Below are 13,553 nucleotides of genomic sequence, written 5' to 3'. Positions count from 1 at the left end.
TATCAAACTCATGAAATGAACAAGTCTTCCTTCTAGCTTTATCATGTTCTCTCTTGATGTCTTTGTAACTAAGTGGCTTATCAAAATTAAAATTCCTAAAAGAATATCTTCCAAACATTTTATGAATTTAAAAGTTTTCTTGAAGTAAGGATGAAAAGATTTCACTTACTAAAAATCCTTAAATCAAAATTACCTCTAAATTCAACAAAAGTCTAGAAACAATTAATCATGAAGAGAAAAACTAAACTTTAAGATTGTTACCTTGGGCTGAACATTGGTATAATACCAACTACATTTCTGCTCCGAACAACCAAGAGGATGGAAAACTGTGTTACCTTGCGCTGAGTATTGGTATAATACCAGCTACCAAGGAGCTAGCATGTTAGGCAATGGAGAGTCTATGAGAAAGAAAGGGAAACAGAAACACTTAACTGCTTAACAGTTAAGTGAAGGGGCGGGAAAGGGCCTATATATTAGGACCCTTTAGTGTTTCAGTTGGTTGTTGAGTAGTTTGAATGTGTTGACCGGTCTTAGAACCTAGTGGAGGGGGTTAGGCTCCTACATTACAGTGTATTCTTGATTCATCGTTGTGAATACCATTCTTTCTATTCTTTGTTTTCATGTTCTTGATTGTGGTGTTTGAGAGTAAGAGAGAGAGCTGGTTAGAAATTCATACCTGAATCCCTATCATAGCAGGTGCACACCGTTTGAAACTGTTTACGGGAGGCTGCCACCCTTGCTGCAAAGGTTCATATCGGGTGAGACATTGGTGGAACCAGTTAACCAGGAACTACAAACCAGAGATGAGGCTCTGGCACAATTAAAATTCCATTTGGAAAGAGCACAGGAGTTAATGGTAAACCAGGCTAACAAGAGGAGGAAGTAGGCGGATGTGACAGTAGGAGATTGGATCTTCTTAAAGATAAGACCTCACTGCCAATCTTCAATGCCTACTAACCTTCATCCAAAGTTGGCAGCAAGGTATTTTGGTTCGTTCCCGATAATTCAAGAAGTGGGGGAAGTTGCTTATAAGCTTCAATTACCCGAAACTGCACGCATTCATCCTGTCTTTCATGTGTCACAACTAAAGAAAGCAATAGGGGATCAGTGGGTTTGGAAGGAGTTGCCTCAGGAATTGCAGGTTGAAGAACCATTGTTTTGGCCAGTTAAAGTGTTGGATAGGAGAGTAATTCAGAACGAAGAAGGGGAAGTGCCCCAACTATTGATTGAATGGCAAGATGGGGGGCAAGATGGAGCTACCAAGGAAGAAGAAGTCACTATCCGGGAACAATATCTGGATTTCAACCTTGGGGACAAGGTTGGACTTCAGGCAGAGGGCAATGATGGGAATGAAAAGAGATGGAAAGTTTACGAGAGAAGGAAGAGAGTCAATTAACAATAACATACTAACTGTCTATTACAGTTAGTAGGGGCGGGAATAGAAGTGTATAAATAGTGGGGGGAGTTAGTTAGAATGGGACTTTTGACAGTTGAATTGTTAACTGGCATAGTCCTGAGGAAGGGGTTAAGCCCTTTGTTTCTGTGGTGTACAGACGATTCTTTGTTGAATAATACGTATTTAGATTCTTTCTTTTCTGTCTTTGCTTGCTTGTTTCGTGAGGAGTAGGGTGTTCTTGATTAGGTTTCTTTATCGGAAACCTATCACTTGGTCAAACGGTTGTGTATGTCTCATTAAACTAAATTGGCAAATTTTATGCTTGATAGCTTAGAATATATAATAATAGAGTTCTTTTGTTTCATTTTCTTTTATATCAATTGGTCCAATTATTACGGTTTCAATTTGATCGATTAAAGTAACATGTTATAAGAATCTCAGAAAAAGAGAGTGAAAAAAAGTTAAGTAAGCCAATAGGCCAACCCGTTTCACCCACCAATCCATGGTGGGTCGGGTCGAGTTCAAATTTTTTTAACTCGCTAATAAATGAGCCGGGTTGGGTTGGCACTGTTACGTGCCCGAGTATGCGACGTAGCTAGAACGCTTTCTTCACACACTCTTTCAGATAAAGAACAACAGAAATAACTAAACAAACCTCTTTTATTGAATGGAAAAACCGAATCAAAGAAAAACAACCAATAACTGGGAGCAGGATTTCCATCAGTTATTTGAGAGCATAACCTCTCTTACAAACTCACAATTCAAAAGCATGCCTTTTACCCTAGGCTTCCCCTTTATTTATACTAATTAATTCCCTCCCAAGATATATTGAATATTAGAAAATCATCCTATTTACTATAGGTATCTGATACGAATATATTTAGTCCTATTTACTATATTTGACTTATATCAAATAATATCCTAAGATATGGTCCTGGTTACTCTAATTAATTTCCCGCTGCGACATCTCAGAAGCTTCCTCGATGTTGCCCCCTGTTCGGTCCGATCGGTCTCCTTCTTCAGCTCACCCCTTTCCTTTCACCATTTACATGTCTTCTATCGCCCGGACCATTCGGTCTCCTTCCTCAGCTCGTCCCCTTTCTATCATCGTTCGGTCAGCTCGGTACCCATCTTCTACTGATCAGTCCTCCCTGTCTCCTACCGATCGATTCTGTTCTTTCTCCCTCCCCACTCGGTCCTGTTCTCTCTCCCTCCTATACCTTCTCCTCTCATACACTTTCCAGCCCTTAACAGGCATACTAAGTGGCCAATCCGTGGTGGGTCGGGTTGGGTCGAGTTGGGTTACCCGTTTTGACAGTTCTAGCCAGAGCATACAGAATCTTAGCCATTAATTCTTTTTCTTCCTCCGTCTTAGGGGATTGGTTCGTTGAAAGACTAAAATTACTAGCCAAAGGTGTGCTAACTAGTTTGGCATTGCCCCGTTGAATCTTTGCCAAACATGGTTGATGTACTCCACCTAAGATAACTGCATTGTCTTAATATTTTGGATACAGAATGGTGTTAATCTTTTATATAGTTGGACTCATGTCTCATCGGTATTGTGTCTCCCCGTCGAACCTTCTCTTCTATAGACTCAACACCAAGAATATGAGTGTATTGAAATTCTTTTTGGTGAGTCTGGGCATCCCTTGACAGGGGCAAAGGACATACATGATGAGGTACTAGGATCCATGTAAGAGGTTGACCTTTTCCAACATATGCTTCTCTGAATCTACAGATTGGGATTGGGTATTTTTTTTTTTCTATGACTTTTTATCATGAGAGCGGGAAAAGGGACTGGATATATATTTATGTACAAGTTTGTTGAGGTCAAGTGCAAATATTTCTTCAATTTGATTAATCGAAGGTCTAGTCCTTTATCACCTGGGATAATGTTCAAGCAATATATTGAACTGCCCTGCTGAAGGTCTTAATAAAATAGATTGGAAGTTCTTTCAAGCTAGTTTTGTGAGAGACTTTATTCTAATGTAGAGAATTACCAGTATAATTTGTTGTAGTCTCAAAATTGATCGTGTGTATTGTTTCAGGATGCTGCTGTATCAGCCAGCTTGGTTGAAGTATCCAGGAAACGTGCAGAAGATATTGCTGCAGGAACAGTGCAAATGAATGGCCGGGAGTTGTTTGCACATGAGCCATGGGTGTTTGACAACTCACGATATTGATGTTGCTTTTTCATTTAGCTCATAAGATCTGTGGTCATGCTCTGAAGACTTTTGTTGTGAAGTAAGTATTTTTATTTATGCTTTTTCTGGGATGAGGCTCATCAATTACATCTCATTTTCTTTTTATATAAGTATTCTATTGGTAAGGGTCAAAATCATTTTTCGGTAGCGATATATTTTGGAAATATGAAGTTTGTGCCTTTGGCTAAGGAGAAAATGAAAAGATGTTTATATACGTGGGAATGTTAGATTTATTTCACATTAAATACTTTGTGAATTATAAGCAGCCCCGGAACATTAAAATTTATTGTTCATCTGAATTTCATCTGACATTTCAAAGTAGGCGGGCATTTTAGAATTTAGATATCTTTTTCTGATATTAATATTACAACTCTTTAATTGCACTGCACCTAACCAAACATCAGATATATTTATACTTGCTGATTTCTTGGTTGGTTTTGCAAGTAGAATCTGACACAGATATAGTAAACACATTCATCATGAATTTCCACTTCATAACATGAGAGTTTTGGCTAATTGGTCCTTGGCATGTTTCAGAATTTTCATGACCAAGTGTTAGGGCGAGATAGAGTAGACATGCATCCCTATGCATCAAGTTTAAAACTACTTGTGTGATAGAGATATTTCTTACAAGGTGATTATTTAAAACCCAAAGTCTCAATTGTATATTGTAATTTTGATATTTAGTAAAGAGATTCATGAGCCTGCACATGATAAATTAAGAGTTTAGGCTAAATGGGCCTTGGCATCGTTTTAGAGTTTTCATGACCAAGATTAATACTTGAGGATAAGATAGAGTATGTACATGCATGCATAGTAGTTAGAATTCCTCATGCAAATCGATTCGAAAGCCTCTCCGCGATACATTTTATTGGATGTATCGTTTTTTAGCACGAATCTGAGTATGAATTGAATGCATCAATGTTGAATAGTGTCATTTGTGAGTCAAATCCGTTGTGCATGATTCTAGAAAGCATGTAGAATGTGTGGGGATGAATTGAAAGACTAGTAATTCAAATGAAGCTAGTAGTAAAAAAACAGTGAATAAAAGCAAAATGAAGCGACACAAAAAAAATGAAATCGGGTGATTGGAATGAAGAGAGGCCCATGATGATTGGAACAAACATGCTATATATAGAGAACATGATTATCGAATCGTGAATTGGTTTTTATTATTTTGAATCGTGAATCGAAAAGACTGGACACAAGTTGAGTTAAACCATAAAGAACTCAATGACAAAGCTAGTGTATTCCTAACATATGATTTACCAAAAGCAAAATTTAATGAAATTTGCCTGGTAAAATCAGCCAAGGAGATATGAGACTGCTTAGAAAGCAAATATAGAGAAAATATAAATGATTATCAAACTCAAGCTTAGACGTAGAGAGAACTAAGCTATGTTTAATGGTTGGCATAACCAAAAATATAAATCCCAAGTTCTCAGAGGCCTCGCTAATTACAAGGCAACACACCACCTACTACTTCTGTGCTTCCCCATTGCATGAACTCATGAAGAAGGAGATGAACACCTGTTTTACTTCTCAACACCCTCGTGCTTATTTTGTTTAATTTCTAGGTTGTTACTTCATGCACCCTCATGTTTACCAACCCCATCCCACCTGGTTGCTTTTATTTCTTGTTGGGTCTGTTTTAATTTTATTTTGGTACACCCTGTTTTTACCTCCCGTGCACACCACCACTTTAATTATTGAGTTCAACTGCTTATTTTCTATTTGAACCCATCACTTTACTAACTTGCACAACTACTTTTTTTCATTTTTGGGATGGACTGTTTTGTCTCTTTACACACATCATTTCATATTTACACCACCACTTTTTATTTTTATTCCTTTGTTGTAACACCTATTTCACTATTCTTATCACCATTTCTTTTACTACTTGACATCCCACTTTTCATATATACACACTTTTCTAGAAAATAATAAAAAATATTAAAAGTATAAAAATAAAAAATTTAAAAATAAAATTATTTTTATTTTTTGTTTTTTACCTTTTGGTGTTTGTATGTGGTAAGTTATGTTTGATACTATCAAATTAGCATTATTTAACTATAACAACTTCAATATTTATATTTTCAGTAGTTAACAATTTAGATTGGGTAAAGTTAATACTAAGTCGTTAAAACAAATTTTTAATATTTTCAATTAATATAGAATCATTTTTCATAAAAGGTTAATAAAAAGGTTAATAAAATAAAATGCAAATGTTTAAAAGATATAAAAATCTAATCTAATGGAATTAAAATTAATAATCAAAAATGATGTGTAAAAATATAAAAACAAATTTCATAACAATAAATGAAACAACAAATTAATAAAATACTTTAAAACAATTATAGTAAAACAAATTTATTCCATTGTCTTTACATTATAACTTATATATAGATCATTATTATTTTGATTTCAAATTAATTGAAGTTATTTTTAATTAATTTGATGATGTTTCATTATTAACTAAAGTAGATTCTCAATTAAAAAGAAGAACTTTTTAGATAATATATAGTAAATTTAACTAAACTACATTCTTAATTAAATTATACTATTTTTAATCATGTCTACTCTTTTGTCTCCTTTTTAAATAAAAAATTAATTAATCAAAGTGTATTCTTAATCAACTTTTGTTAAAGTTTTTAACTTTAATTGAAATACATTCTAAATTATTGACAAAAATTTATTCAATCACATAAAAACTCTTAATTTTAATTAAAGTATATTCTTAATTAAAAGTTATTAGACTTATGATTGACATGCATATAAATTAAAACACACCTTGATTAGATGTAAAAAATCATTACTTTTTACTTGACTTATAGACAAGAGACAGATAAATAACAATTACAACAATAATCAAAAGAAGAAAGAAATTATTTTATTCTAACTTTATTATCCATTACAAAATTATAGTGGAATCAATAAAAAAGGTTAACACTCCATAAATGAGGCGGTATACATGATGAATGAAAAAAAAATGATTTTCAATAATTTGTTTTCAATAAGTTTCTCATTTTTCAATTAAGTTAGATTAGACTATTTACACTTAATTTTAAGTATTTCTAGTTTATTGAAGTTTTCTATATACTTCTATTTAATATTTTTATAAGCCTCGATTACTTAAAAAAAATTAGATATAAATTTAGTTCAACACACCCTTTTGTATGCAATGATTTTTCAACTTATAGAAAATTTTTAAATTTGATTTATTTAGCTCATCTAAATCATCTTTGTAATTTCTTCAATATCTATTTAATATTGTTTCAACTTCATCTAAATATATCTTTATGAATGATCCTTCTTTCTTACATATCATTTAAGCCTACAAAGTACCTTTCAATAAGATACATCCAATGATATTACGCTAGACTAGCAATATTTTTTCTATCCACTAAATGACTGGGTAGATGGATAATTATGTCAAGAAAAAAGATGAAAATATTTTCTCTATGTTAAAATTATGATTTTCTCTAGCAAGTGTGAAGTGCCTAAACTTATTGTTTTATAACATAGCTCTCTGAAAGCAATTAGTTCTACAAACTTCCTAAAGAACACTATGAATTGAAAGACAGAAAAAAGCGACATTAAGAAATATTAAATGAATAATCAGCTGAAACTTTTAAATTAATTGAAATTTAACAAAATAGATATTTTTCTAAGATGACATAGTAATAACGTAAACACAAAAATATGTATTTTTCTTGCTATAAACGTATACCAATTCGGACTAAATCAAATATGAAGTTTATATTATCTTTTTTTTTTTCTCAAATTCCATCAATATTCCATAGCATTCATTTTGAATATCTCGTTCTTACCATAACCACTTATAAACCACATAAATCTTAGGATTCAACTTCAAAATCAATAAATTAGAAAAAGTGTAGCCGTTTATAATTTAAGTATATTACGCTTATTTATATTATTATTTTTTATCTAGTAAAGATGCTTAAAATTATGCCACACAATCTAGATTTCATGCTTATTAAAAACAAATATATGTGACTACATAATAGGAATATTGATGGAATTTGAGAAAAAAGAAATAATATAAACTTCATATTTGATTTAGTCCGTATTGGTATACGTTTATAGCAAGAAAAATACACATTTTTGTGTTTACGTTATTACTATGTCATCTTAGAAAAATATCTATTTTGCTAAATTTTAATTAATTTAAAAGTTTCAGCTGATTATTCATTTAATAAATAAGCGTAATATACTTAAATTATAAACGGCTACACTTTTTCTAATTTCTTGATTTTGAAGTTGAATCCTAATATTTATGTGGTTTATAAGTGGTTATGGTAAGAAGGAGATATTCAAAATGAATGCTATGGAATTATGAGATATACTACTAGAATTCTTAAGACTAAATGTTTGCTTGTAATTATAATAATGTTCGTTGTAATTATAATAATGTTTATATGTATTGTTTATATCTTGCTTTTTGTTGTTTAGACTTGACCTTTCGGTTTTATGTTTGTGGTCCGAACGGTCTGAACAGTCGTTGCGGCTTGTTTAACCGTACGGTTCCTTGATTTAGTTTTTTGGCCTTTCACCTTCTGCAAATAACACTTTTGAGATAAAAACAAGTTTCCACCCAGTTTGTCTCTCTTAGACCGTGCAGTCTTTTGTTTTGACCGTTCGGTCATTCTCTGTGTTGTGGCGTAAGTTGACTATATATTGTAGTCAACTCACGTTATTTTAGTAATTTTTCATTCACAATAATATTCAGATTACAAACTTTATGTGTTCTCTCTTGTCTTTCTTCTCTCGGTTTTTCTAGGTTTCTCTGTTTCTTCTCACGAACCCAACACTTTTGTTTGTTGTAATATTTGATGGGTTTATGCCGAAAAATTGGTCTATTAAGCATCGGTTGGTTTTCTACAAAGTTTGGAAGTTTACACCAAACTGCCCATAATCAGATTTATATCTGCATTTTTTTGCATTTTTTCAAGATATTTATTTTTCTCCTTCTTTTCCTTTTAACTTCATGTCTTTTATATTGGATCTTGTTATTAGTGTGTAATTATTACACTAATTTGGTAACAGGTTCGCCCACACCTAGGAGGGTTCAACTGCAAGTAGCGATTTTGGTTCCACAATCCCTCCACTTTCATAAGTTTATCTGCACCTTGATAAATATGTTCTTTCATTTTAAAAAAATATAAAACAAAGTTGCACCCGTGAGTGAGTAACGAATCTCTGTATATGTTGCTTATTTTTCGTTTTCACTTCACTTCATTCGCCTATTTATTTATTGATTAATTTATGTTTACTCTCTTACTTTTTCTACTTTCATGTATATTATGGTTCCGGTGATGGTTCCAATGATGGTCTTGGTACTAATCATTGTCGTTGCGGTGGTTTCAATGTTGGAGTCCATCTTGGGAGTCAATTCTTCTAAGTTTAAGACCGATATATGAGATAATCAAGTTTTAAAATTTGAAATCATTAATTAATTTTCGAAAATTGGTCAAGGGTTTGCTAGTTTTCAAAAATCAATGATCAAATGTTTCAAAATACGTTGATCCTTAATCAGTTTTCGATGGTCAATGAGTCTTTAAGTGTTAACCGTATTTTGAAAGTTGATTAAAAATTTAATGTATTTTGAATTTCTTTCGGCTCTGAAAGCCGATTCAACACCTAACATATTTCAAATTATGTTTGACCTTTAATCGATTTTCAAAATCTAATTAAAAGTTCGACGTATTTCGAATTACGTCTCATCTTAATCCTCAAAAGTCGGTTAAAGACTTGTCCAAAAACAAATTAAGGTTCTCGAAATACATTATTTAATTTTTAATATTTTTTTAATGTATTTAATATTTTACTTAATTTATACTATGTTTATTTTTTTATTTACTATTTAAATTTTAATACGTTTAAATATTTTTTATTTATCACTTTATTTTGTAATATGTGTTAATGTATTTAATTTTTTATTTAATTTATAATATCTTGTTAGAATTCTTAAGTCACTAAAATTGTACCAAAAACTAGGAAATCTGATTCTCAGAGTTCATGATTATATAGAATTGACTCTCAAATCTGTGATGAAACTCTCTTAATGATGTTAGAAAGACTTAGATATTCTTAATGAATGTGTAGGGATGTATATGATATAAGTTTGGAGGATTAGAAGTTGAGAGAATCTACTTATAGTTTGTATGAATGTAAGGTTTTCTGTAAAGTTTTTAATTTATGGTTATTTTAGGATTACTGTAAGTTAACTTTATTTCCCTGTAATTGCTCTATTTTATTGTAAATGTAAGGACTCTTAAGTATAGTTTACAGCTTTGGATGTTACAGTATTTAATCTTTTACTTAATTTATAATATGTTTATATTTTTTATTTATTATTTAAATTTTAATATGTTTTGTTATTTTTTATTTATTACTTAATTTATAATATGGATTAATGTGTTTAATCTTTTATTTAATTTATAATATGTTTCTGTTTTTTATTTACTATTTATTTTTATTATGTTTTGTTGTATTGTATTTATTATTTACTTTTTAATATGTTTTAATGAACTTAATTTTTACTTAACTTATAATATGTTTATGTTTTACTTTATTATTTAAATTTTAATATGCTTTTTTCATTTTTTATATATTAGTTAATTTATAACATGTTTTAATGTATTTAATTATTTATTTAATTTATGATATTTTTTGTTTTTTATTTATTAATTAGTTTTCGTTATGCTTTGTTGTTTTCTTTTCATTATTTAATTTTTAATATATTTTAATATATTTAACTTTTTACTTAATTTATAATATGTTTCTTTTTTTATTTATTATTTAAAGTTTAATATCTTTAAATTTTTATTTTATTTTTTAGTTTATTTCGTAATATGTCTAAATGTGTTTAATTATTTATTTAATTTATAACATCTGTACGTTTTTTTATTTATTATTTAATTTTTAATATGTATTGTTATTTTTTATTTATTAGTTCATATTTAAAATGTCTTAATATATTTACTTTTTTATTTATCTATAATATGTTTATGTTTTTTACTTATTATTTAATTTTTAATTTTTTGTCATTTTTTAATTATTAGTTAATTTTTAATATATGTTAATGTAATTAAATTTTATTTAATTTCTAATAAGCTTGTGTTTTTATTTATTATTTATTTTTATTATGTTTCGTTATTTTTTTTATTTCATTCTTAATATGTTTTAATATATTAATTTTTTTATTTAATTTATAATATGTTTATGTTTTTATTTATTATTTAATTTCTAATATGTTTTGTTATTTTTTATTTATTATTTAATTTATAATATTTATTTTTTATTTAATTTATAATATGTTATTATTTAACTTTTATTATGTTATGTTTTTTCTATCTATTATTCAATTTTTAATATGTTGTAATGTATTTATTTAATTTAGTTAATTTATAATATGTTTATGTTTTTTATTTATTATTTAAATTTTAATAGACTTTCTTATTTTTTATTTCTTAGTTAAATTATAATATTTATTAGTTTACTTAATTTATAATGTGTTTATAGGGGAGCATTAGACTCCACATATATTAGTTTTTGATGATGAATGGTTTATAATGATTAGAAAATGTTTTTATTATTCTTGCACCACAAAATAACCTAACAATTGTATAAATCATGAACATGTTTGTGTTAGATGTATTAATCATGAAAGAATTAATGACATAGGTCTAAAGGGATCAAGAATTTAGGTTTTTGGTAGTATAATCGATTATAGTAATCTAATCCATTAGATTAAGCCAGAACACATAGGATTCAAAATAGAGCAAAACACTTTGTTATAATCGATTACATTAGTTACATAATCGATTAAAATAGAGAGAAACACATAATCTATTAGAAAAGGAAAATGGAAGTGAAACTGAGCATAATGTTAAAATAATCGATTATATAAGTTACATAATCGATTAAAACAAAAACAAAGGTCTAATCCATTATGCTAGTTACCTAATCTGTTAGGTTATTTGAAAGAAGTAGTTATGTGCATAATTGTTAATATAATTGATTATTGTTAAGTCCCTGGCAAGTGTACCAGATCGTTATCAAGTAATATAAAACGGGTAAGTCCGAGTATCGTTTTCCCAAAGAACTCTTAGGCCTTAACTTTCATGTAGATTAATCTTATAAGACTTGTAGAGGAATAAATCGTGTGGGTTGAATGCAAGAACAAAAATAAACATGCAAATGCAGATTATTCAATTGGCTAGAAATAAATATGAATGAATAGAGTTGTTGGGGTTTACAATTTCATCTTATCCACTCTCTTTTATCTAATCTTCTTAGTTAATTCGCTTTATTATCTAATTGTCATTCAAACTTTATTAGTCTACCCTAAACCCGATCCCTCGGTGAAAAGAGCCTATTACTAATTACTGGCTTACTATCCCTAGTTTCCCCTAGTAATTAGCAATGCATTATATACAGAAGCAAAATACAATTGGTCGTCCTACCCCTATCCCTAGGTGGTATTGCTTAATCAAGGAATTCCCTATCAGTTCATGTCTTCCCCGTACTTTCTCATATCGACAAAGGCAAACATCTTTATATCGAATGAGTTAAACGATAAAAGATTTAAGCATAGATAAGAATCCCAACAATTGATAATCAAAGCATATGCAAGCATATAGATAAATAAGAATCCCAACAATTACATTGTTTCCCAACAACCAAGTGTTTAGTTCACCATGAACATGGTGAATCTAGATGAAATACAATGAAAGAATGGAAGAATAAACCCTAAATTTGGTAGATTGGAGCCTAAGCATCCAAGAAACCTCCTCTAAGGTGTGTAAAACAGCTCTGGACGCATTCTTCTGCCAAAAGAATAAAATTTGAATCGCATTGGGGCTATATATAGGGCATATTTACCGCTCAGAGGTTTCCCTCAAGCCGCGCCATCGCTTAGCGGTTAATCTCACCGCTGAGCGGTTTGCCACTAATCGCTCTGGTCGCTCAGCTTCGCCTCTTGAGCGCTAGACAGTGCTGCTCCCTCGAATAGGACGCTCAACGTTGGAATTTGACATTGAGCGGTCCATAGACTCTTGATGGAAACCCATTTAGGGTATTCCATTCAAAGGAGTATTAATTAAAGCTAAGGCTAAGAAAGGGAAGTAAAGAAAGACTTTTTCTTGATTTTCTGATAGCTCCATCCTTGAGCTATGCAGCAGATCCGTGAGCTTCCAAGACAAAGACAGCAACAACGGATGAAATGGAATAAGGTAAAATGGATGCGCAGCGGAGGAGAGTTGATATGATTCAGTGAAATGGTTTGAAGTGCTTTTGGAGGTATGGATCTAACTCAGAAGGCCTTCACCATTAGAAGGAAGCTAGAGGATAAGGTGGAAGAAGCACAAGAATATGACTCTTGGTGGAGAAAAGGCTAGAAAGTACATCAGCATTTCAATTCTCTCAAAATCCAAAAGTGAATTACATGGAGATAGAAGAAGAGATTTATAGGCTATCTCTTCTGTGCAAGTAAATCTGAACGGTGACCTATGTTACCATCATTCACGGATCAGAGGGCACGTGGCAGCATGTATGGTTTCCATGAGTAGCATCCAGAAAAGCCATGAACAATGCATTTAACATGTGCTGGAAAGAGTTATCAGCCGTGGTGTATTTAGTAAAGGTAGGGGGTGCTTCCAGCAGTTGTGGTCTTCATTTGGACAGTTTTACCCCTTCTCCATGTGTTGATTTAGTCCACAAGTGATGGGTCCATGATGGGCTTGGACCCAAGTCATCATCCCCTCCCCCTTGGAAAGGATTTGTCCTCAAATCTTGATGGTTCTCCTGAGAACTTATTATTGTAAACTGCATAGAAGTTCCTCCTGGGTCAAAGATTGATCTGCAATAAGCATCAAACATATCTCTAATTAGTTTTCTATGACCCAACAAAGTGTATAAAAGAACATGTT

At 30.8% G+C, this 13,553-nt stretch overlaps 1 protein-coding gene across 1 annotated transcript in view; it reads left to right on the top strand.

Moving 5' to 3' along the window:
- The window catches only part of LOC106780237 (zinc finger CCCH domain-containing protein 15 homolog), an 11,967-nt gene extending 8,027 nt beyond the window's left edge, over positions 1–3,940 (top strand). Inside the window, exon 2 of the mRNA XM_014668503.2 lies at positions 3,445–3,940. Within this exon, the coding sequence (XP_014523989.1) occupies positions 3,445–3,579 (135 nt within the window). The 3' untranslated portion in view covers positions 3,580–3,940. The remainder of the gene's footprint in view (positions 1–3,444) is intronic.
- The last annotated feature ends 9,613 nt before the right edge of the window (positions 3,941–13,553 follow it).

The sequence above is a fragment of the Vigna radiata genome, unplaced genomic scaffold (assembly GCF_000741045.1).
Source record: "Vigna radiata var. radiata cultivar VC1973A unplaced genomic scaffold, Vradiata_ver6 scaffold_174, whole genome shotgun sequence".
NCBI lineage: Eukaryota > Viridiplantae > Streptophyta > Magnoliopsida > Fabales > Fabaceae > Vigna > Vigna radiata.
The sequence above is the reverse complement of the archived record's forward strand: the minus strand, read 5'-3'. Positions and strand labels throughout refer to the sequence as shown.